The sequence below is a fragment of the Leucopleurus acutus genome (assembly GCF_964270905.1).
Source record: "Leucopleurus acutus genome assembly, chromosome: 11".
NCBI lineage: Eukaryota > Metazoa > Chordata > Mammalia > Artiodactyla > Delphinidae > Leucopleurus > Leucopleurus acutus.
The window spans coordinates 95,718,070-95,744,802 of record NC_139152.1 but is presented as its reverse complement, the minus strand read 5'-3'; the positions used below and the strand labels follow the sequence as shown (position 1 = coordinate 95,744,802).

The window sequence follows — 26,733 nt, the reverse complement described above, 5'->3', positions numbered from 1 at the left end:
GCATATCTGTGTAGCACACATAAGACCAAATGACTTGAGTTTGGCAGGGACCCTTAGTAGTGTGTGCTAGCTAAAGTTGCATTTTTCTGTGACTTTTTAAGTAAAAAATCTATATTACAGACATCAATATCTTTCTTATAGCATTGTAATTATCCGTTTTGAGTCCCTTTTTTTGCATTAGACTTAAGAATTCCTTGAACATGAGAACCATGTCTTATTCACATATCTATTTCTAGTGCCCGGCCCTGGCTTTGAGAGTACAAAAGATGTTTGAATGCATGGATTGAATCATGGGAACCGTCAAACCACTTGGTTGGGATGTGGTGTCTGAGTAATGTTTTCTTTGAAAATACTCTTCACTCTTATAAGTCCTTATTTGATGGTTGTTTCCCTCAACCACTGAAGGCAGCGACTCTGTCTGGTCACTACTATATCCCCACAGCAAGCTCAGTGGCTGGCACGTGTAGTAGACCCTTATATTTCTTGAGTGAATACCAAGGAAAGTTTTGACAGGAACTGAGGAATAACTGAATAAGACATGAATATGAGGTGCATAGGTGTGCTGACCAACTAGTATGTGAACCCTCGAGCAACTAAGCAAATATGTATAAAGTGACTAAATGAAACTGTGTCTTAACTTACTTATTTTAATACAGCTTACCCTGACGTCTCTGTTTCTCAAGGATTGTTAGTATCTTAAATAATTGACTCTATAATAGTGAAGAGAATAAAAAAATCATCTAAAAAATAGTGAAGAGGAAATGTGGAAAGTTAGTTATCACAGAATATTAAAGGAGGAGTAACTGTGAATTCCAGGGTCTGACCTCTCTCATATCCTTTATTCTTTCTTGTAAAACTTTGATCACAACTTGTACTTATTTATATGTGATTTGATGTCAGTTTCCCCACTGGACTGAAAGCTTTATGTGAGCAGAGACCATAGGTGTATCCAGCCTACTAGTATGAACCCTAACGTATTTGTTAGATGAGTGAATGAGAGGATGCATGGAGGAGAACTCTTTACTTATCCCGACTCCCAATCCCTATTTTGGTGGTGATGCTATAAAGTAGCCCAGGCAGCAGAAATGAGAAATACCTTCCTCTGGGGGTACCTTCACCTACTTTTTAAAAATAAATAATTAATTTGAAAATTGAGATATAATTGACATAAACACCCTTCACGTACTTTTATTCATATACTCTAGTAATGAAATGGGTGGGTGTTCAGAGAATAGTCTCTGGTTCTAAGTGATAGGTGATGTGGTTTTACAATTTAGGTGATTTTGCAGTTTATAGGGTAAACTGAAGTATAAAAATACACCAGTAACATAGGTGTAATTCACTGCTGCAAAGATGAATATTCTAATTATGAGCATGCTAAGCTTCACATAAGGCTAAAACCCACACTGTTCCTTCTCTTCCCAGTAAAACACATTCTCCAGTTTGAAGCTAGAGGTGATGTTGTCTATTGCTCAATTGAATTGTATCTGCTTATTTCTTCTGGGATTGGTACCTGAAGGTTAATGAGGAGGAAAAATGTACCAATTATTATGAGATCAGGCTTTGGGGATTTATAGAAAGAACAGAATTTGGAGTAAGAATATACTATCTGAAATTAGTTTTAACAATTAATATTTATGAAATAAGTGTGCTGGGCTATGTTTAAAAGAGAACTTAGAAGATGATGCATCATATCAAGTGCATTAGATTTAGATAGAAAAGTCACGGAAGTGAGCCTAGGGATACCGGATTTTATCTGTTTATTAAGTTGTTCTTTAGCCATTTTTTTCCCCTTGACATTTAAACCTTCAGTAGTAGATGACAAATAATTTTTCTGGAAGAAGTGTGTTAGAAAATGAAAGTCCTCTCCTGTTACAAACTTTTAAACAAATTTAAAACAAAATTTTTAACTTAAAAAGATTCAACCATTGTTCAGTACACACCAAAGGATGATGTGCTTTAAAAGCAGTTAATTGGGAGCATCAAAAGAAAGGTGAATTAAATCTGCGCAGTACTAGTTACTCAGCATGATTTATAATTGGCATCATGAACATGGATGGAACATGTTTAATTTTCCAGTGTAAAGTGAATTTAAGTTACGCCAAAGTAGCATTAAATGGGGCAGCAGTTGTTAACCTGACACTACATTAGAATCATCTGGCAAGCCTTTGAAAAACCCTGGTGTCCAGGCCCCACTCCAGACCAATTGAAGACATTCTCAGATGATTTTATTTGGGAAGTAAAGGTTGAGAATCACTAGAATGGGGGAAAGAATACAAGGATAAGAATACAGAAGATTTGGTTCCAGTCCTGGCTTCTGTTTTCTAGTATTTTGTTGAGAATTTTTGTGTCTGTGTTCATAAGGGACATTGGTCTGTAGTTTTGTTGTGATGTCTTTCTCTGGCTTTGGTATCAGAGTAATGCTAGCCTCATAAAGTGATTTGGGAAGTGTTCCCTTCTCTGTTTTCTGGAAGAGTTTGTGAAGGATTATTATTAATTCTTCTCTTAAATGTTTGGTAAAATTTACCAGTGAAGCCATCTGAGCCTTGGTTTTGCTTTTCTCCTCAAAAAAGAGGAAAATCTCTTTACTTTTTATAGGTCACTCTGGATATTCTGTTTTTTCTTGAGTCAGTTTCAGTAATTTGTGCCTTTCTAGGAATTTGTCCACTTCATCTAAGTTATCTAGTTTGTTGGCATATGGTTCTTCATAGTGTTCCCTTTTAACTTTCTTACTTACTATAGTTGGTGGCAATACCTCCTTTTACTTTGCTGAGTTTTGCATCTGCTTTATGTCTCTTTTCTTGGTCATTCTGACTAAAGATTTGTCAGTTTTGTTGATATTTCTAAACAAAAACTTTTGGTTCCATTGGTTTTCTCTGTTTTCTGTATAATTCCTTTCTGCTTTAACTTTCTTTCTTCTACTTACCTTGGGTTTAGTTTGCACTTCTTTTTCTAGCTTCTTAAGGTGAAGGCTTTATAGTATGTATTTGAGATCTTTCTTCTTTTCTGATATAGGCATTTAAATCTATGAATTTCCCTCTAAGCACTACTTTAGATATATCCCATAAATTTTGATATATTGTTCAGTTCAAAATACTTTCTAATTTCCCTATTATTTTTCCTTTGACCCATTGGCTACTTAAGAGTGTGTTGTTTAATTTCTACATAATTATGAATTTCCCAAATTTTCTTCTGTTGTTGGTTTCTAATTTAATTTCATTATAGTCAAAGAATGTACTTTGTATGATTTAAATCCATTTAAACTCACTAAGACTGGTTTTATGGCCTAGTATATGACCTGTCCTAGAAACTGTTCCATGTGTGCTTGAGAAGAATATGTATTCTGCAGTTGTTGGGTGGAGTGTATTCAAGTTTTCTGTATTCTTGTTGGTTTTCTGCATATTTCTTCATTATCAAGAGTGAGGTAGGGCTTCCCTGGTGGTGCAGTGGTTGAGGGTCCGCCTGCCAATGCAGGGGACACGGGTTCGTGGCCCGGTCCGGGAAGATCCCACATGCCGCAGAGCAGCTGGGCCCATGAGCCATGGCCACTGAGCCTGCACGTCCAGAGCCTGTGCTCCACAACGGGAGAGGCCACAACAGTGAGAGACCTGTGTGCCGTAAAAAAAAAAAAAAAAAAAGAGTGAGGTAGATTGTAATTCATGAGGAGATAAATCAAAAGATTCCTTATTCTAAATCATTTAAGTAAGTATCATGAAATTGAATTAAAACAAAATGGAGAAATCTTCTAGTTTTTTTTTTTTTTAATATTTATTTATTTTGTCTGCGCCGGGTCTTAGTTGCATCATGCGGGGTCTTCGTTGCCGCTTGTGGACTTAGTTGCGGCATGTGGACTCTTAGTTGCCACATGCATGTGGGATCTAGTTCCCCGACCAGGGATCGAACCCGGGCCCCCTGCAATGGGAGCGCGGAGTCTTACCCACTGGACCACCAGGGAAGTCCCGAAATCTTCTAGTATTAGTTGTACCTTAGGAATGCCAGAAATGACATCTAATTTATTTTCTAGTATATTCGTCCTTTTTATTTTAGTATCTTAGTATGAGGGTCACTTTTAATTCTCATGAAAACTCATGCTTTCAAACTTAACTCCAACCAGGCCAGTCTTTCAATTGATCATTTCTGGGTAGTAATTTCCTCCTCTGAAGTATGAAAACCTCCATAACTTAGGGTCAAATATCTTAGCGGGGGTGGGGGTAGGGAGAGAAAAGATTTTTGAGAAGGCTTGTTTGCCTTTTGCTCTCCTCAAGCATGTAAACCTCACTGAGTTTCTGATACAGCACTTTTTGGACTAGCATATAATTTCTGGTCAAGGAGCATTTCCCTTATTTGTCAACAAGTTTATTTTGGAGCCTTTTTGTAACATAAATAGTCTGAAGAGCTGTGATCAAATTTTGTCATTTGATTAGTTTGTCATTTGATTAGGTTTCATATCCAAATTTAAAGAACTGAGAAAAAGATTCATCAGTGTTTCGAATAGAGCTGAGTTAATGGAATGTTCCTGCAGTCAGAATCTTTGTTGAAGAGGTCTTCATCCTGAGCAAAGGACGATGCAGAGGGAGTGTTTTTGTTCTTTCCCAGTCATTCCCATACTAACCCTTCCCTCATAACTTATACTTCCCTCATAACTTATACTTTGCCTCCCTATTCTAGAAGCCATGGTGAAGTCAATAATGGGTAAATATGAATAAGGTAGGAGCAACCTACTGAGCTGCACATCTCCCTTTTCAGTAAAATCCAGAACTACTGACCAGTGGAAGCCATAGAGCTGGACTTGAGAACACAGCACTTATTTTTGCTTTTTCTTTCCAGACTCAGTTGACCCAATTGTTTGATGTGTTCATTTCTTGGGCATTATCCCTTGAACACCATCAGTATACCTCCATGGTCGTACAGGGCAGAAATATGTGAAGTTCCTTCCCTTGCTTTGATTTCCCAAGTAGCCAGTTTTTCAAATAGCAGTTGATCACCTGTGTTTGAAACAAATGGAAAACTTGATTATTTTCATGGAGAATGGAGAACGTAGGTTCCCCTACTTTACGGTTTGTTTCTTTTTATTCCAGTCCTTTTCTGGCAGGCAACTCAGTTGATTCACCATGCATCAGCTTTAAAGACATCTGTTCATCTATATATAGGCTGCTTGCGCAGACCCATTTAGAAACAGATGATATATTAAATTTGCGGAATTCAATAACAGTGAAGGTATAAAGATGCATGCTTGTGCACAAATAGGTATTTTTGTTTAGTTTTTATTGACTTGGGGAATGGAGAGGAAATCTAAATGGTGATGTGCAATAACATTATACGTAATACATAATATACATAATACATAATATGGTATTTACTGAAAGTCACTTATTAAATGATTTGTTCTAAAATGAATAATCCTCAAGGCCTGGAAACATAAAGCCATTTTATTTAGAGTGCTTAGAATTAAGAGGAATTAAGATAGACTAAGGAAAGGGGAAATTCATATAAATATGCATTTCTTTGTAGCTGAAAGTCTTAGAAGAACGATTGTTGTATATATACAGAGCCAGACAGATACATTACACCATAATTCTGAATTTACTGCTTAGGGCTTTTATTTTCCTCCTTATAAACATTGTTAGGGTTAGCAGGGGTTATGCAATGTATAAAATAATACATACCTACAATCAAATTATAGCAATACCCAGAGTATACTGATAAAGGGTTAATTCTATTATGTAAATGGGAAACTTGGTCAGATTTCAGATAAGCATAGGGTTTGGAGTTAACTGCTGAGAGGCACAAGATGGAATTTTCAGATAACTGAACTTTAATTTCATTTAGTTTTAGAGATGGAAAAGGTTTATTAGATGAACCTTCCTCTTTGACCTAGAGCTGTTTAAAAAAAAAAAAAAGCTCCAAAAAAGCTCGAATCATAGAGTTGAATTTTGCTTTCATGAAGCAAGAAGTTTTTCAGTCAGTAAGTTTGCATAATGGATCCCTTATGGCCCTATCTGTATATGGGTTTTTAGGAAGGCTGATGATTGATACTTCCAATTATTCCTGGATAATAGAGTTTTCATTAGTTATTGTTTTTTTTAAGTGTTCAGACTTACTGAATTGCATTAGGTTTCCCTGTTCTCTGAAATCAAATCAGTTTGTTATATTTAATCCTTTTCTAATAGCTCATCTTACACGGGGCCTTAGAAACACTCTAAAAGATGACAAATATATGCCCTTTTTTCCCCTCTTACTTTATCCTGCCTGGCCCTCCTCTTTCTTTCTTCCAAGGAGACATGTGGCACAGTATTAAGTACCTTCACTGTAGTGTCACAGCGACCTGGTACGAATCCTAGTTTCAGCACTTTTGAGCCATCTGACCTAAGGCAAAAGTTTAAAGGTTTGATCCTTAGTTGTCTCAGCTGTAAAATGGAGATAATAATTGTACTATTCTCACAGGGCTTCCCCCCCGCCTTCAAAATTATTTAATTACAAGGCTGGATAACTGAAAAAGAATTTTCCATTAAAAACAGTTTCAGAGCTAGAAAGTATCAATAACAGGTTATGACTCTAGGGCAGTGACATGATTGAATAGAAGTGGCTTGAATCTTATGGATGCATTAATCTAGATTCGGTGTTGGTTCAGAAATCTATTTACAAATTAAAACAAAATAATCTGTCTTGAGTTTTGTTTTCTTTCCGTGTCCATAAAATGAAGAGCTTTTCCTGATCACCAGTTTTTCATAAAACAGACAAGTAAATCTCGTGGCGCTAGCCAGAAAAGTTTACACCTTAGGAACTTCATAGCAAACTGGCCTCTTTCAATAGGCAGACAGCAACCCCTCATTTAAAATGAAGCTGTTCATCAATTGGTGACATTCATAGCTTCATCCTTCAACCTGCAGGATGCTGGTAGGATTGTCAGGTTTTAACCAAGTCATTTTCCAGCAAACATTCTCCCATATGTTTTGGAACTTTCCTTTGCATCTTAGTCTCTCCACATAACAGTTCCATTACACAGAAAGCCATTGTTCCAAGGACCACAGAGCAGCTCCCAAGTCCTGATGTAAAAAAGAGGGCTTTTTTTTTTAATTAAACAAGTGAAAAGCATGTCAGTCACTTAACATAGGGCTGACACATAGCAACACTCAATGACCCCTATTATAATTTTATTTTATTATTACTACTGCTGTTGATCTGTAATTTATTCTGAAATCAAGTTCTTAGATTAAATTTATTTTACTGAAACTGATCACCCAAACTTCTTTGACCCTGGCCTGAACCATCCATTTCCCTCATCCCCTTTGCCTTACCACAGAATGAACCCAGTTGATCATACTCCGTGCCTGTTTATCTTATTAGCAGCACAGGCTTCCAAAAGACCCTGGAGAAGCAGAGAAGTAAGGAGCCCAGGTTCTGGAATCAGAATGCTTGGGTTCAAAACCTGTTGTACCTCTTATTAGTAGATCACCTTAGTTAACCTACTTAATCTCTCTGGGCCTCATTTTCCTTACCTATAAAATAATAGTACCTATTCTCTCCATAGGGAAGTTATGAAGATTAAGTGAGTTAAAACATGAAAGAATGTAGGACAGTATCTGGCACAGAGCACATGTTCTATAAATGTTAGCTATTAGTGTGGCCGTTGCTGCTTTTATATTTTATTCTGCAAGGCTGTCTTTATTTTTAACAATGTTGATCTGCAAATAATAATAATACCCTCCTGATTAGATTTCTCAGGCTGTATGTATCATCATTTAGAGATCCAGTTCAGTTTAAGAAACAATTGTTAAATGCTTACTGTGTATTAAGTGCTCTTGGGGGGTGGTTCATAGATTAGTAAGATATATTCCCTGCCCCCCCCAGGAGTTTATAAACTGGTAGGAGAGAGAAGATTTATTTAGAGGGTAAGTATTACACAGGGCAAAATATCACTCTACTTTTTATAACAGATAAAAGGTAGCTCACAGGAGGCCTGGAGTAATTCTCAGTGCTGGGGAGAAGTGAGTTGGGAAGGTCAGGTGAAGAGTTGGGCATTTCCAGGTGAAGTGAATAAGGAGCTGGGAAAGTTCATGGTACCTGGAGGAAGAGGGATTGGACAGTCTTGATCGGGGTGACTGAGAGTGGGCGAGACACAGTGCTGTCACTGCAACACGAGGAAACGTAGTAAACTTGATGAAATAGGAGCGTAAGGAGGTGGCAGAGTTGAAGTTGGCTCAAAAGTTTTAGTATTAGTGCTGGGGAAGAGGGTAGTGATACCATTAAAGAGAAAAAGGATGGGAAGTAGATTAGGTTTTGGAGGGGAAAGATAGGTTTTGGACCTGCTGGATTTGAGATATAGTCAGGAGAGACTAGTTACGGTTCTGCAGTTTTTGGAGACCTTCTTAAAAACTGCTTTGTGGATGGAAAAGGCAGGCATTAGGGTAATATGGTTCCTAACAGATACAGGTCCCCCTCAGATGTGACTTGCAGGGACCTTATAATTGAAGATATCATATAAGGGAACTTCCCTTGACCCATGAGATCCTCTTAACCCTCCTTTTCTGGACATTTTCTGACTTAGTCTCTGAATGGAGGCTATGCCTTTGTCATTCTGTATGGTGTGCAGTGTGCAGTGGTAATACCCTTTAGGTTTCACTGGCATTTGAGATAGAGATAATTGGCTTTTTACTTAAAAAAAAAATTCCTATTAACTTGTTATATCAAGTCGTGTTGCCAGAGTAAAAATAGTAGAAACACCCATCACCCTCCCTTAGTCCGGATGTGCTTTGAATCACCTAGCTTTGTTGTTTCATGTCAACAGAAAAAGGCTCTAAGTGAAGAGGAAGAGGCAGAGAAGAGTTATCTTAATGGCAAAATATTTTCTGGTCCATGGAAATCCATTGCTTGCTGAAAATAGGTATAATTTTTAGATACAAAAGAAAAGATTTTACAAATAACCAATACTTCCTGATCTATCACTCGCTATACTTATGGTGGTAACCATTTGCTACCAGAAAGAAGGTGTAGAACATCTAGAAAGCTTTTTCTGCTGTGCGGTGGTCCTCATTATGTTTTCTTTGAGTTAAGAATTTGTGTTTTTTTCGTCTTGGAGGAGGACACAGTGTTGTAGAAGGTTTTGAACAAGAGGCAAGACTTTGGTACTTTGTGGATTGTTATCACCCAGCAAGACCCTTTGCAACTTCCTCTCGCCGCCCACAGCAGAATACGGAAACTGTGCTGTATCAGGCCACTTCTGCAATTACAGTCACAATTAAAGGGGATCCTTCTTTCACGCTACACCCTTCTGTTTCGAGGCTTTCTTTGCATTTGAAAATGTGTCTTTTGTGGTGGAATGCCCAACTGAGCCTTGATCTCCCCTCTCTCTTTGCTGCCATGCAGTGCTGCAGTTGAAGCTCCAGCAGCGCCGGACGCGGGAGGAACTGGTGAGCCAAGGGATCATGCCGCGTAAGTACCACTCTCTCTCCCCCTCTCAGCACTTGATAGAGTTGCTTTTAGGATGTGGTGTGTGTACCCAGTATGCCACGGGGAGAATCTAACAGAAAACAAGGCCTATGGGGTTCATTTTTCACTGCTTTCTTTGTCATACTTTTCTAAGTTCAGGGCCTCTCAATCAGTGATAGTTAAGAGAACAGCCCTAATTGATCAAGTTCAGTGAAACAAAAAACGTTAGGTTTAACGGTACCATTGAATCATCCTTAGCTTCTGAATTGCACGTTTTAAAGGGTTTCTACGCCCTATTATACTTCCCTTTATAGGAGGAACAGATCTTGAGCTGGGATACTGTGAGGAAAAACACTTCTCACATGTGTTTTGCTTTAGTGTTCGGGTGCTTGGGAAGAGACAGCCCTTTTCCATCTAGTATTCTGAGTCAACCCCAGTTTTATTTAGAGTGAGAGCCTCAGATATACCCTAAGGCTGGCATGGGGATGAGTGTGCCTGAATGGAGTCATTGATGGGGGTATCGCAGGGCTGGGCTTGGTGCAGAACTGCATCACTTGGGAGAAATAAAGAATCTGTTAGAAGTAAGAAAATTTGCTTTTACTACCAATAGGCTTATAAAATGAGTGGAAGCTGAAGCCAGCAAAATTTTGCTTTTTTTGACATTTCTTTTTAAGTCATCAGCAGAGAGTTAGGCTCTCCCTCTCATTTCTTTTATCTTTATGTGTTAACTGCTACTTGGACACACCCTAATGAAGTAAAAATTTATATATCATACAACAACTTCTAGCTTCATAGTGGGAGAACTGATGTTTTTCACCTTAACTCAATGCTGCTAACCTACTGCTACTGTACTTTCCTAATTCTCATTCACTCATTCATTCAAAATATTTGAGTACCTAGTGTGTGCCTGTTGATACAGGAAGATAAGTTCAACTCCTGCTCTCAGGAGTTTTGTACTTAGAAGACTGATAATATAATAAACAGGGAGACAAACACAATTATTTCAAAACATGGTAAATGCTATGAAGTAAATTAACTGGTTGGTATATTAATAAATAATAGGAATGAGATGGAATCACTTTGGAAAAGTTGGTCAAGAAAGGCCTTCTTGAGGAGGAAATATTTGAGCTGAGATCTGAAGGATGTGATGGAGACAGTCATTCAGAAGCAGGAAGAGGGCCCAGGAAGAAGGAAGAGCAAGTGTAAGGGCCTAGTGCAGTTAAGAGCCTGGCATGTTTGCAAACATCAAGGAAGCCATTGTGGCTGGGCCTGGTAAGTGAGGAGAGAGTAGGGGCCTGTTAAGATTGACAAGGTGTGCGGAGCCAGAACGAGAGCCTTGTCAACCACGAGGAGGAGGTAGGTTCTGCTTTAACTACAATGGAAAGCCATTGACGGCTTTTAAGCAAGTGAAGATGGGATTTGATTTACATCGTGGTAATACCAGGTCCATGTCTAAGAGCTAGAACTTCATAGCAAGTATAAGGAGTCTGAGGTCTCTTTCTGTCCTAAGTGTCAGCCAGGAAACTTAAGTCTCAAATTTATATCTTTTTTAAAATTGCTATTAACTACCAAACAATTTACCCACATGCCATCTTCTTCTCTGGCCTTCCAGTGAAGGACTCGCCATCTTTAAAGTGTGGATCAGTTAATGTGATCAGGTAGGGTGGTGTTGTGCTTTACAAAACACTCCAGATCCACCAATCTATATACAAACCTTGTAGAGGAACAAGTTACCCAGCGTCACATGGCTTTCACCAAGACATCATGCGTTTAGTGTCTGCTTTTTGCTTGGGGTAGTCCTAGGTGCTCTAGAGATTAAAGAAATGTAAGGCACAGGACTTGCCCTCAAGACATTTAACAGTTTATCTGGGTAGTAAGATTTGCCCATACACAAGATAAAGAGCAATTCAGCATTGACCTGTGGGGTGCTGACTCTAATTACAGTACTGGTTCTGAGAGCATAGTGCTACTTCTCAGGATCTGTCGTATGTTCAGGATCCAAAAGCCACACGGAGGATGAGTGCCTTGCATGCGTCTTGCTGCCTTTCATTTGATACCAGGGGCTGCTGGAGATAACTGTTTAGTAAGATTTATTGTATACAGTCTCCTTGCTTAGCATTTCTTACAGTATGCTGTGTTGTTAAGACAAATGATGCTCGAGTATTGCAGTTATCTGCTTATATGTTTGTCTCTCCAATTAGACTGTGAGCTCCTTGAGAAAGTATCTTATTTATATTTCTGTCCCCAGTACCTGGCACTGAATGAACAAATGAATGAAGACAGCCAGTTGTAAAGTGGAGTGTGTGTGTGTGCACGCGCGCGCGTGTGTGTGTGTGTGTGAAAGAGAGAGAGGGAGAGGATGAAAGACAGACACAGATACCACTCTATTGCAAACTTGTTGGAATTCTGGGCATGGAATTTGAAACAACACTCCTGTTCTATCAGGAGCCCGGGTTCTATCAGGAGCCCGGGTTCTAAAATATTCTGAATATCTAATTGTGTGCTTTGGGTGGTTCTCTGTATCTGTGAAGTGAGAATAATTGCCCTTCTTATAGGAATAGAAATGCCCTGCTTCTATGAGAATATTGCATCTTCCCTCATGCAACAAGCCACCTTCAACTATGGGCACAGTTTGGTTTCCAGCTTTTCTAGTGAAGAAAGTAAGAAGCAAACTCTTAGATTATGAGAGAGAGTGTTGAGGCCTGGGAAGAGTTTCAGGTGTGAAGTTCCCTGCTCATCAGCATGCCTGCTCATGTGCAGATAGGGCCCTGAGTTCCCAAAAATGAGGCTCTTTTTTTCCCCAGCCCCTCACCCTCTGAGTAACACCACTTCTCACCACAGCCCCTCACCACTACCCTAACTCCCATTATAGTCTCCAACATTCTCTGCCTCCCTGACATCCCCAGCAATTCCACATCTCACCCTTCACTCATGTCTTTCAAAAAAAATATGAGTAGTGCTGGGGGCAAATCATAATTGATCAGCCATTTGTTGATTATTGGAGATTTGGAGACCTGAAAAGATAACATCTGGTTTGAAGTGCCCATTTCCATTTCCATCTTGCTGGCCTGAGGAGTTTCTGAAAAGTGCCTTTATGTTTAAGTTTGTTGTACAACTTAGGAAGTAATTAGGACCTTCAAACCAGAGGAAAGGAGCAGTGTAGTCATGGCTCTATTCTGCCTCATCATTTCTGATAATATCTTTTATCAAATTCTTCTCATCCCAATCTTTCTGTAGCTCTAGGAAGAACCCACCCACCTCGTTTCAGAGAACCCTCATATGCAGCTCCCATGTGTGGCTGGCTTCCAGTTCTGACATCATATCTGTAGGACATGATGTTTTCAGTAGCTGCCTTGCTGTCAGGGTCATTCATGTTTTTGCATATTGTTCAAAGTTGGGCTACGGCCTTCCCATAGAATTCAGGGGATTAAAGAATCCCTCAATTCGCATACACCTCTTTCTGCTACTTGATATGCTCTGTTCATGGCATCTAAACTATGGGATATAAAAGTTGGTTTCTGATGTGCTTTTAAATAGAATCATTTCCCAGAATGCTTCTTTCTCATCCTGTAAACATTTGTCTCGAATTTAACACTACTTAAACCCTACCAAATGCAGAGTGCCAGATAGCAAAGGATTACATATTCCAGGCCCTTAGCTTTCTTTAATGATGTCTGAAGCTCTGCATATCTTGAGGGAGAGGAGAGATGGCACAGATAGGAATAGGAAGCTGGTGTTTAAGTACAAAGATTAAGGAATGCTGCTGTATCTAGGTTGAAGATTCATAGAAGAGGTGGGTCATGTGTGGTACACTTTGTTCTCAAACAGAGCTTTCCCCACAGCCTTTCTCTTTGACATTTAAAGTGTACAAGCCATAACATTAAGGTGAAAATTAAGAAAAACATTCTGGCAGTGAGAGCTGCTGCAGAGGAATAACCTTTTAAAGGAAAACCTGGAAATTCTCCTGACCCAAACAAATGAGAAAAAAAGTCTCCTATAATCTTTCTAGATATGAGAGAAGAATCTCATTTGTCTGTTCCCTCTCCACCTTTTGTTATTCCATTGTGAATCCTTGAGAAAAAGCAGAGAGTAGCGTATTTCTAATGCTCCAGTTACCCCTTACCAGGCCATTATTGCCCCATGTGCATGTAGTAGGAAAACCTTGGTACCTTGGCAAACATGAGGAAATCATTATGTTTGTCCAGTAGATTAAGGATCTTCCTCCATTTCTTGGGTGAGCTTGTTTTTTTCATTTTAAATGGTGTTTCTGTGCACTCAGCCTCTGCCATTGGTGACACTTACTTCTCAGTGGTTGGGAAAATCCGAAGGGTGTGAGGGCAGCACAACTCAGAGAGGGCAGCCACTGTCAATCCAGGGGACTGTCAACTGCCTGGCCCCTGAGAGGCCCTCAGACATGTTGCTGGGTGAGAAAGTGAGCCAGTTGGCCAGCTAGTTTTGACTGATTTATATATCTTCTAGTAGGCCCTGTGTTCTCACCCTGAAACTGGAAAAAAAATGGCCTCGTGTAATGGAGTTCCCGCAGCTCTATTTTTAATAAACTTCACCACATCTTGATTCCCCAGCCCTTCAATTCTACGGTTTGATCCCTTTGTCATGCTTCAGCCGTCGGCATTAGCCAAGTGCTACACAGAGACAGTGCGGCCCAGTTGCAGCAGTGGTAGCTAATCTAAGCTGTCATTTTACTGGCCCCCACATTAACCGAAAATCTCCTGTTCATCTGACTATAGCAGTCTCTGCACCAACAAGAAATTTCTTCTAAACTCTGACAGAAGGTTATTTAATGGCTGGAAGTGTCAGGATTAATTATTGCAATCTCTTTTCCTCTGTAGCTAAAATTCTTAATAATAATATTTTTGCTATTTGTAACTTGGGGATTATTTCTTATATTATTCTTGATCAAGTGTACAAACTGAGTTTCAAGATTCTCTTTCCTGAGTACATACGGATAAAAATCTATTTTGGTGAAGCTCTTTTAAAAGTAACTTTTGGTGTTCTTAACCCCTGAGAAGGTAAACCAACCTCCTCAGACCTCAGGATTTCTTGTAATGAGAAAGAGGCTATGATTTAACTTTGTCACTCTCAGTCCGTCTTTATTACATACTGAGGTGCCGTGGCATCTTTTCCCCCAAGTTACCATGAATTCAAAAGAACTAGCCTTTATACCAGCCCTGTCCAATAGCACTTTCAGTGATGTTAGAAATATTCTATAACACTAGCCACTAGCCACATGTGCTATTGAGTGCTTAAGTGTGGCTGGCGTGAGTGAAGAGCTGAATTTTTAATTTAATTTAATTTTAATTAATTTAAATTTAAGTAGTCATATGTGGATGGTGGCTGTTATATTAGACAATAGGGTTTTAGGCTTTATTCTGCCACTTAGGAACAAGGTGATTTTAGGTAACTCACTTAACTTTTCTGAACTCAAATTCTACTTTTATAAAATTCTTATCTAACATAGAAACAACCTAAATGGATGTGGGGTGTGTGTGTGTGTGTGTGTGTACACACACACATATACACACATATACAGACAACGGAATACTACTCAGCCATAAAAAAAGAATGAAATAATGCCATTTGCAGCAACATGGATGGACCTAGAGATTATCATACTAAGTGAGGTAAGTCAGAAAGAGAAAGGCAAATACCATATGATATTGCTTATATGTGGACTCTAAAATATGACACAAATGAACTTATCTGTGAAACAGAAGAAGACTCACAGAGAGAACAGACCGTGGTTGCCAAGGGGGAGGGAGGTGGGGGAGGGATGGATTGGGAGTTAGCAGGTGCAAACTATTCTATGTATGTATAACTGAATCACTTTGCTGTACACCAGAAAATAACACAACATTGTAAACCAACTATGCTTCAATAAAATAAATTTTAAAAAAATAAAATTCTTATCTACCCCACAGTTAATTTGGAGAAAAATGAGATGATGTATTGTTCATGCTTTTGAAATACAGGTAGAAGTATTTGCAGTTAAGAGTGAGAACATTAGCTTGGATCTACCATCTTGTGAATCTGAAAGCAGCTTTATATATATATATATATATATATATATATATATATATATATATATATATATATATATATATCATTAAGTTCTGTGAAAACCAGTGTTTGGGAACAGGAACTATCTTTTTTTTTTTAAGCATCTTTATTGGAGTATAATTGCTTTACAATGGTGTGTTTCTGCTTTATAACAAAGTGAATCAGCTATACATATATCCCCATATCTCCTCCCTCTTGTGTCTCCCTCCCACCCTCCCTATCCCACCCCTCTAGGTGGTCACAAAGCACCAAGCCGATCTCCCTGTGCTACGCGGCTGCTTCCCACTAGCTATCAGTTTTACGTTTGGTAGTATATATTAGTCCATGCCACTCTCTCACTTTGTCCCAGCTTACCCTTCCCCCTCCCCATGTCCTCTCAAGTCCATTCTCTACATCTGCGTCATTATTCCTGTCCTGCCCCTAGGTTCTGCATAACCTTTTTTTTTTTTTTTTTTAAGATCAGGAACTATCTTTCAGTAAATAAAATCCTTCTTAATTTCACTTTCCTCCCTACCCTTGGATTAAAAAACAATTGCTGAAAATTACTGACTCAAAGAACCACTAGTCAACATGGTACTCTGTTAAAATTGTTCCCCTTTTGGTTGTATATTAACGGGACTACTATTTTATTAGCTTGCCCTCTCCATGGTAATGTATTTTTGTTTTTAACCTCTCTTAAAACAAAACAAGTGAGTGGCTGGGTTGGGAATAATTTTTTTTTTTTTTATTTTGGGGCAGCTTGCCAAGAGACAGAAATGTTCACTGGCAGGGACACTGGTGATTCCAGAGCAGAAGAGGGTCTAGTTTGAGGCTGAATTGCCACCCATCCCCCTTTTTGTAAATCTTACAAAGATTGAAGATGACAAAATTGTAGGCTTCAACGAAATGTCATTTCTTTTGCTTTTAAGTGAAGTGTTACAATGTCTGAGATGCTCTTTTTTTAAATTTTAATTTAATTTTTTTATACAGCAGGTTCTTACTAGTTCTCTATTTTATACATATTAGTGTATATATGTGAATCCCAATCTCCCAATTCATCCCCCCATCCCCCCCCCGGCCCCGCTTTCCCCCCTTGGTGTCCATACATTTGTTCTGTACATTTGTGTCTCTATTTCTGCCTTGCAAACTGGTTCATCTGTACCATTTTTCTAGATTCCACATAGATGCGTTAATATACGATATTTGTTTTTCTCTTTCTGACTTACTTCACTCTGTATGAGTATCTCTAGGTCCATCCACGGTCTGAGACATTCTGTCTCAAAGGATTCTGTGTAGATTATGAGTTTGGGTGGGGCTAGGGTGAGAGCAGATCCTCACCTGGGCCTTGGCCGTTTCCCATGTGCTCTAGTCCACTTGGGAGTTGCTAGAAGCTCTGTGTGGTAGTCTCTGAACAGCTGTTCCTGTGAGCCAAAGAAGTTTGGACAGGATCTGACCAGCTCCCCTTTCTGGCAGCAGCTCAGAAGAGGCCTCCCTCGGGACTTCCCTGGTGGCGCAGTGGGTAAGAATCCGCCTGCCAATGCAGGGGACACGGGTTCGAGCCCTGGTTTGGGAAGATCCCACATGCCACGGAGCAACTAAGCCCGTGCACCACAACTACTGAGCCTGTGCTCTAGAGCCCACGAGCCACAACTACTGAAGCCCGCGCCTAGAGCCTGTGCTCTGCAACAAAAGAAGCCACCACAATGAGAAGCCTGCGCACTGCAATGAAGAGTAGCGCCTGCTTGCCGCAACTAGAGAAAGCCCACGTGCAGCAACGAAGACCCAACATAGCCACAAATAAAACAAATAAATAAATTTATAAAAGAGAAAAAAAGAAAAGGCCTCCCCAAAGCCTGCAGTTTTCCCACCCCTCCAGTCCACCCGGGGCCCTCGGGCTCGTGCTTCTCTCAGATGCTCAGTCTCACAGCTGTTAGTGTGGTTCACTTGGCTTTTTCAGATACATAGATATCTCTGGATGAAAGAGGTAGTTTTTTTTTTCCCTTTTCTTCTTAATTGAGATGTAATTGACATACATTATATTAGTTTCAGATGTACAGCGTAACTTTTTTTTTTTTTTAAAGAAGCAGAGAAAGAGAACTCCGCCTATCTGAGATGGTGTATCCTCAGCACCGGAATGTTACCATTGAACTGTAGTTGAATCCCAAGTTTCAATGGCATTTGATAAACACCATGGTAGGGACTTCCCTGGTGGTCCAGTGGGTAAGACTCCATGCTCCCAGTGCAGGAGGCCCGGGTTCAATCCCTGGTTGAGGAACTAGATCCTGCATGCATGCTGCAACCAAGAGTTCACATGCCGCAACTAAGAAGTCTGCATGCCTCAACTAAAAGACCCCATGTGCCATAACTCAGATCCGGTGCAACCAAAATAAATAAATAAAAACAAATCTTTAAAAAAAACACACCATGGTAAAACATGTGTTCCAGGATTAGAGCTAACCTGATCCCTAGATCTGAAGCTGAGAGAAAATTGGTTAGGCATATAGCCTCAGGAATCTTCTCTTTCATCTCAGGAGAAGACCAGCTGGGCACGTCACTCCTTGGTATTTTATGTTGCCTTTCTGATATATGTCAGCATCCTCATCTCTCTTCCAGCTGATGTAGGTCATCAGAATTGTGTATTCCTATGTCAGTGGTCAGTGACTAGCATAGAACCTCTTCCTTGTCCAGTTGCTAACTAATCCTAAGATAGACCCTAGAATGAGTTATATGTTCTGAGCGTATTCATTGCTGAATCCAAAGAAGAATCCCACAGGGAGCTCTCTTGAACAGACCATCAAAAGTAATCTTCTTGATACAGGTTCTTGATACAATTTAATATCTAAAAAGTGTAATAGGTATTCACTTTCATTTAATAATTAGTTCTCAACATGTCTGAGGTATCCAAGCTAACATCTTTGCAAGATAATAAGTGAAGTAAAGGAGTTAATAAAGTCACTTGTTGAAACTACGCACTAATTTTACTTAAACGATAAAAATCCTAAAGAATTATGTACTCAAGGGGAGCCCTGATAGATACCTGATGATGGCAGTGATTTAAAATCCTTCAGCCTAGTGGGATGTTATTTGCAGAAGGTCAAAGGTGATTTGGAGCTTGTATCTAAACAGATGACTTAGGTGTATTGATTATGGGGCTTCAAAAAGGGGTATATGTGTATGCTTGAGCAAGGAGTGTATATTGGAATGATAATTGACTGATCTGGAATATTAGGCTGGGCTATGGTGTGAAAGGCAGATACAAACATGGCTGGCATACACGTCAAAGAGAAACTTGGAAGGCCAAATTCAAAATATTAGACCCCTGATATTTTAGCCTTTTGGAATTCACTGTACCTGTTGATATTCATGCCATGCAGGATTGTGCTATGACTTTTTTGTCCCAGTCTTGAGTCTCTTTCACCATCAGTGGGTCAAGGTTGAAGATTCTGGAGCAGCTTGCACTTCTGCAAAGGAAAAGATTAGCATCCTTGAGTCTCCATTTTTAACATTCATTCCTGGTAGTTGGCTTCCCTGATGGTTTGGGTGGGGGTGACAGCCCAAGTGCCAAAACAGGATATGGCTGAAGCACATTTTCTGCCTGTCAGTTTGGACCCGTGCTTGCCCCAGAGTGCATGATCCCTTCCCCATACCCCATCACCCAAGCTCTTTCTTTGATTCACATGAACTTAGTTCTGGTTTTCGTTGTCATGGCCAGTCCCTGGACTGTTGACACAACTCTTTGGTTAATGGTCAACAATTGCAGGTTATTTTTGCAGGCATTTTGGTATGACAGATAAAAACAGAAAGACAAAAAATGGAAGTCAACCCCAGTTAGCTCTCAGCATTTGACTCCACACCCACGCTGTTCTCTTCAGAAGGAAGATGGCACAGAAGAAAAAGTTAAAACAGTAACAGTGCCAAACGCTTATTAACCAGAGCTTCTAGCAGATGGCAGAGCACTTTCACTTTGATGCTAGGAGTCATCACGGCAAATTATATAATTGCCATTTTGCCGATGAGAATACTGAGGCTCAGAGGGGTCATGTGACTTGCCCAAGGTCACAGCACCACTAAAAGACAGAGGTGGATCCACTCCAGGTCTTCTGGCTCTGAACCCCATGCTAATTCCTGAAAGTCACGGTCTAATGATTCTTATTGACAGAGGAATTCATGATGATAGCTTGATGTACTTTCAAAATTTCAACTTTGTAAATATTAAAATTGAAAACAGTGTTAGATCAGGAACTACAGTTGGTGGGGAAAGGTGAAAGTTAGTGGGGAGGGGTTGTATGTGAGAGTAGCTCCATCATTTTTAAACTCTCTATTAAAATTGCTTCCAAGTTGCTGCTCTTGTCTGCTGGCTTGAAGGCCATGGGCATCTTTTCACTTCTGTCCTAATAACGCTTAGTTAAATCAGAGGTTCTTGATTTTGTGTGTGTGTGTGTGCCATTGATGCTCCTCGGAAAATCTTACACATCCTCTCACTAGACAGTTGCCCAAGCAAGTACCCAAAATTCAGCACACAGTTTCCAGGGTTTCATAGATACTCTAAAGCTGGTATAGTGTGTCCCAGGTTAAGGGCCCCTCCTCTGCCTGGATGTGGAATCCCAAGAAAAATCATTCCCCTAATGCTGTTGTAAACCCTTACACATCAGTGACACAGCCAACCTCTGTGCTCCTCACCTGCTGTGTGCTAAGACCAAGGACTACATTTCTGTAGCTGCCTTCCACTGAGTGTGTTGCCAGGCCCGAATACAAACAGCAGGGTGTGGAATCCATCCCAGCTGAATGAGGCCCTCGCCAGGGTGTGAGGAAGATGGCAAAAAGCCCTGATCCTCTGACTCTCAGAAATACATACTTTGCACCTCGAAGCAGTGGTCCTGAAAGGAGCTCAGGAGATTAAACTCTACCAATTTGTGGACACCTACACAGCCATCAGAGTTGCAATTTTGAGTTAGCTGTTCCGAAAAATTATCAAGTCCTTAACTAGGTGTACTTTTTAGTCACTTAGCCCCTGGTGGTGGAGAATGAGCAAATAAAAATTCTTACTTTCTCATCTGCAGTGTCACCTTTCCCCTGCCTTTTGGACTAGGGAAACAATGGTTTTCAAATTTTATTGGCACCAGCCTCCTTGAAGAGCTGACTAAAGATTGAAATTCTTGAAGCTCTGGGATCTCTGCATTACATAGAGATTCTTGCCCTCCAGAGACTTTCTAATGCAAGTGTGGTTCTGGAACCACACTCGGAGAAACACTGGACCAAGGGTTGCTGGCATCCTTCCCCTTTTCATTTTTAGTGACGGCGTAGAATATTGTTACTGTCTTCTCGCCAGGAGTTCTGAAGTACAGGATAGTCCTATCCACGTGATTCAAGAGTTGATGAATTTCTAAGACAGTTGAGGCTGCTGCATATAAAATGATTGAGTACAGACAGCTTATGACCCCTTGCCTCCAATGCTGGGAAAAGCCTGCCTTGCCTGCCTCTCATATGGCCTTGCACCATGTCTGTGGTCAGTTTGGCGGAGTTAATGAACTTCCTGGAGCTGTGTGACAAACTTCTGCGCTAGGGCCACGGGATGTGGCAAAAGACTCAGTTAACTTTGGAAGGAGTTTGATTATACGGTGACTCCCTCTTCTGCTATGTTGACCCCTTTGAGAGAGGGTTGATGGGAAAAGGGATGGGAAAATGTGTGCCCCTTGACATTTTCTGAGGTTATATCTGAAGTCCTCCCTTCTGTCCCATTGCCAATATTGGAGCAAATGACAAGGCAGCATTTCTTTGCAGAGGAATAGCGAGGAGAAGAAAGCAAAATGTAAAAGATCAGATTAAAATCACTGTTATTTTTTTGTAACTGTCAATTTTTTTTTTTAAGATGCTTGATCAGAGAAGTATCTTTTCTCTGACCCACTCCCACTCCTCCTCCTACCTGGCTTATGCTGAAATATACATAAATTAAAAGATCTGAATTTTAGAATCAGAAGAACCAGAGGCCTTTGTCCTGCCGTTAAGTAGGATGTGATCCCAGGCAAGTCAGTTCTCCTTTATAAAGTGTAGGAAATAGCGGGTACTAAGAAGCTCAAGTAAGGTAATTCCCAGCATGCTGTGCAAACAGCAGGGGGAAAACAAGGAAACCATTTGCAGCAGATCTTTTTATTTACGTTACCCTCAGGAGCCTTTTTGTCAACAGCACGGTTGACAGGCACAATCCTGCTTTATTTCTTCTCCCTGTTTCATGCCCTCTATTTCTACTTGAGAACAGGGTAAAGTCCAAAGTCCTGCAGGGCCCTCTGCGGCTCCCCCTCTTACAGCGTCTCTTCCCACTCTTCTCTTTGCTCACTCTGCTCTGCCAGCCTGTCCTGCTTGAGGTCCCTCTGTCTCTCAGGCAGGTTGCCACCCAGGGCCTTTGCACTTGCTCTTCTCCTTGCCTGCAGGGCTCATTCCTTTCCTCCAGGTCTTGGCTCAAACATCACCTTAGAAAGTCTTTCCCTGACCACTGCGTATAAAATCCTGCCCTATCGCCCCCTATCGCCCGTACCCTGCTTTATATTTCTTCAGAGCATGCACCACCTCCTGCTGTGTTAGGTGTTTATTTGTCTGATGCATCATTCTTCACTAGGGAAGAACAAGGATATCCCAGCACCAACGGACATGTGGGCTCTCAATTAATATTTGCTGGGAGTGAGTAACCAACAGTTAGCGGTCTTAACCCCTTAGGGGACACACACCTCTGGACCCCACCCTCACTCTTACTCCTCTGCCTCTTGTGATTGGTCCCCATCTCCACCAACTCACCAGCATAGCTCCGAGACCTCTGGCTGTGTCCTAAGTATGAGTAATCCTCTGGAAACTTTGCAAGCCATATTTTATCTGACCTGCCCACTATTAACATCTCTCTCTTTCTACCTACACCCTTTTTCTTGAAGCCGAGTCTCTATATCTTTATGGCCTTCTCCCACCCCCATGAGCCTTCTCAGGTTCTTTTGCTGGGCTCTGTCCGTCACCTATGCTTAAATTCTGAGAGTCTCTTAAGATTCATCCTGGGAAGTATTTCTTCTGTCTCAACATAACATATATTACATTATCCCTAGATGATGCCGTATGCACACACATACACATACAAGCATATGTACATATATACACACATGCAAGTACACACACATACCACTTGCACATCTCTTGATAGGATGTCACACAATTAGCTCATATTCAGCATGTCCCAAACTAAACACCATCTGTCCCACCCTGTCCCAGGCCTACTCCTTCTGTATCCCCTCTCTGGGAGTGTTAATGGTACAACCATTTACCCGGTCACTCCATTTTATTCTTCTGAATGGCCTCTTGATCTCTACTAGAGTGATCTTGTAAAAATGCAATTCTTACTCTTTTGCAATTCCCAATGTAATACTTGATTTCAGGCAGGTATCATCAATAGATGCTAAAACCATTAGGTAAGCAGTGCTTAGGGAACAGGATTTTCACAAGGCCTCAAAATGTTACCCCACAGATTATGTATTAATTACAAAAGGGGAAATGCTCCCTTTAGGATGGAGAGATCTGGTGTCACCTTTCATGCTTTCAGCACTGTCAGTGGTTGGGCAGCATGGTACTGTGTGTGCCTCCTGATGTTAAGAAGTACACATCAGCTGTGTAGTCTTCCTGCCAAAAATGTTTAACCTAAATCTAATCACGAGGAAACAGCCAAATTCAGAATATAGGACATTCTTTCCACAAAACTATACTTAAGTCAGTGTCAGGAAAAGTGCAGAAGGCAGGAGTACTGTTTCAAAATGTGACCGAGGAGACAACTATGAAATGTAGTGCATGATTCTTGATTACATCTTGGATTAAGGGGGAAAATCCAAACCGCTATAAGACATTTGACGGGCAATTGAGGAAATTCCAACATGGACTGCAAATTCGATTATATTATTGGATTAATATTAATTTTCTGAGGTGTGATAAAGATATTTTAGTTAGATAAGAGAATGTCTTTCTTCTTAGGAAATGCATATTGAAGAATTTAGGGGTGAAATGTGATTGATAGTCATCCCTCTGTATCTGCAGGTTTCGTATCCACAGGTTCTAAATATGTGGGTTCAACCAACCGCAGATGGAAAATATTTGGAAAAAAAAATTCCAGAAAGTTCGCAAAACTTGCATTTGCCACGTACTGGAAATTATTTACATAGCAATCACATTGTATTAGGGATTATAAGTAATCTAGAGATGATTTAAAGTATATGGGAGAATGTGCATAGGTTATATGCAAATGCTGCACCATTTTGTATAAGGAACTTGAACATCCTTATACAAGATTTTGGTACATGGATTTTGGTGTCCGTGGGGCATCCAGGAGCCAGTCACCTGCAGATACCAAGGGACAACTGTGTCTGCAACTCACTTCCAAGTGATTAAATAAACAAAATTGTGTGTCTGTGCATGTGCGCACAGGAGAGAGAGAAAACAAATATGGCTAAAAGATAACTGGTGAATCTAGGTCAGAGTTATAGGGTCATTTACTACTTGCTCTTTCAGTGTTTTTGTAGGTTTCCAAAAAAATTCAAAGTTAAAAGGGGGTGCAGGGAAGAGGGGGGAGCCATGTGAGTGCAGACATGAGTGGTGAAATGAATATATACCAATTACCAGGTATGTTTCTGCTCATTTAATTTTTTTTTAACATCTTTATTGGAGTATAATTGTTTTACAATGGTGTTTTAGTTTCTGTTTTATAACAAAGTGAATCAGTTATACATATATCCCCATATCTCTTCCCTCTTACGTCTCCCTCCCTCCCACCCTCCCTATCCCACCCTTCTAGGTGGTCACAAAGCACTGAGCTGATCTCCCTGTGCCATGCAGCTGCTTCCCACTAGTATCTGTTTTACATTCGGTAGTGTATGTATGTCCATGCCACTCTCTCACTTCGTCCTAGCTTACGCTTCCCCCTCCCCATGTCCTCAAGTCCATTCTCTAGTAGGCCTGCGTCTCTATTCCTGTCCCGCCCCTAGGTTCTTCAGAACCATTTTTTTTTTTTAGATTCCATACATATGTGTTAGCATACGGTATTTTTTTCTCTTTCTGACTTACTTCACTCTGTATGACGGACTCTAGGTCCATCCACCTCACTACAAATAGCTCAGTTTCGTTTCTTTCTATGGCTGAGTAATATTCCATTGTGTATATGTGCCACGTCTTCATTCCATTTTTTAACATAAAACATCAAGTTAGAAATAACTCCCCACCCCTCCATGTGGTTCTGATCATGTCACTCGCCTGGTTAATGTGGTAACTCTGGCCTCCATGGTTTCTGATGAGAAATCTTTTGTCGTTCAAATTGTTTCTCCTCTGGCTGCTTTCAAGTGTTTTTCTGTGTTTTTAGTTTTCAAAAGTTTAATTCTGATGTATCCTGGGGTGAACTGCTTTGGGTTTAACTTGTTTGGGGTTTGCTCAGCTTCTTCAGTCTCTGAAGACTTATGTCTCTTGCCAAATTTGGGAAGTTTTAAGTACTCTTCCAACCCGTCTTTTTCCTCTCCTTCCAGGGCTTGGATGACACGATGTTAAACTTCTTTGTGGGTGGAGGTGACCTTGTAATGGTGAAAGTCCTGACACCTCACCAGTCCTCCCCGTGACACCACCTCAGCCGGGGGAGGGGGGGAATCTCCTTACTGCTAGAGGGGGTGTAAGTCCAGGCTCCCCACTTGGTCTCCACTTATTCCTTGGGCTGGGGGCAGCCTCCTACTTGGCCTTCTTTGACACCACCTGGCAGGGGTGTTGGGGTGCTTCATTACAGCCTTGTAAGGGTGAAAGTCTAGCCTCCCACTTGGCCTTTCCTGTTGAGGGTGGGGCTTTCACCGTGCTGTCTGTCTGGAGTAGAATGATTACTGTCTTAAGTTTTTTCTCTTGCTAGGCTGCCCTTTTCCTGGTCCTGTGGCTAGCGAGAGTAGGTTTTGTTGGGCCTTTTTTGTCCGCTTCCATTGGCATTTCCAGGTTGCCAGCTTCTTCAGCTCCAAGTCTGGGATGTAAGGCAAAAAGGAAACTCGGGGGACTCGCCACTGTGTCATTCTTTGGGTTCCAAGGTCCCTAGCCAGTCTGCCACCTTCCCTCCACCTTTCAGAACCTATTTGTGTAAGGTCCAGAGTGTTTATTTGTACTTAGTGGGAAGAACAGAGAACATGTCTTCCCCGGCTCCCCAGATGCCGGCCCTGCCCCCTGCCCCCCCAAGCCTCATGATCCCCACGTGAACACCCTGGTCCCACCACATCAGACCACTTGTAGTCCCTAGAACTTGTCACGCTCTTAGATGACCTTCCTTGTCTGCCTGTGGTGTTTCTATTCCATTCATTTGGGTTTTCTCTGTAAAATCTACCCAGACAGTTCACACACTCTTTCCTCAGGCAGAATTTTGCCTCTTCTGTCTTACGTAGCACTTTAAATTACCCCTACAACTATGCTTCCATCTTGTATTGTAATTATTTGTCTTTTTCCCTGACCGGACCCTGAGCTGCCTTTGAGGGCTGGGACTCCATCCTGTACATGCTTGTCCTCAGTAACTAGCACAGCAGTTGCTTAAGAATTATTTATTAGATAGATGGATGAATGGACGTAGTTCTGATTTCCCACCTGAGTTGTTAAGTATGTTTGTTACCACACAGAGACACAGCCCCCAGAGATGCACTGTGCGTATGCCTGCTGCTTCTACAGTGAACAGAGAAATCCAGCAGGCTTGCCTGGAAGAAGGGCTCTTTAGCCCATGTCAGTCTGTTGATCTCTGTTAGCTGTCCTGTGTTTATAGCCTTTGAGTTCCTCTGAATACAGAATTGGCCGTGAGCTTAATTCTAGCATAGTATGGGAACGATCATTTTTACTATGTCAGCACCTAATAAAGTGACATTCAGACCCAGGCACCTAATAAATATTCCTTAATGATAATGATGAGAAAATGAATATCTGTGGTTTGTTGCTATCCTTCTTGCTGAGATGCATTTCCAGAACTGCTTTGTGGCTCCTAGGAGGCTTTCACTTGCCTACATATTGAACTAAATTTGGGGCTGGTGATGGGAAAGCGCTACATTCATGTGCTAGGTTGGTTTTGTTTTTTGTTTTTTAAGTTACTCTCTTTTTATTTATTTATTTATTTATTTATTGGCTGCCTTGGGTCTTTGTTGCTGCGCGCAGGCTTTCTCTAGTTGTGGCGAGCAGGGGCTGCTCTTCATTGTGGTGCGCAGGCTTCTCTTGTTGTGGAACACGGGC

At 40.8% G+C, this 26,733-nt stretch overlaps 1 protein-coding gene across 1 annotated transcript in view; it reads left to right on the top strand.

Moving 5' to 3' along the window:
* MRTFA (myocardin related transcription factor A) overlaps positions 1–26,733 on the top strand; it is a gene marked incomplete at its 5' end in the record, with an annotated part of 201,702 nt that overhangs the window by 151,787 nt on the left and 23,182 nt on the right. The window contains one exon of the mRNA XM_082850469.1: positions 9,367–9,432. Within this exon, the coding sequence (XP_082706595.1) occupies positions 9,367–9,432 (66 nt within the window). The remainder of the gene's footprint in view (positions 1–9,366; positions 9,433–26,733) is intronic.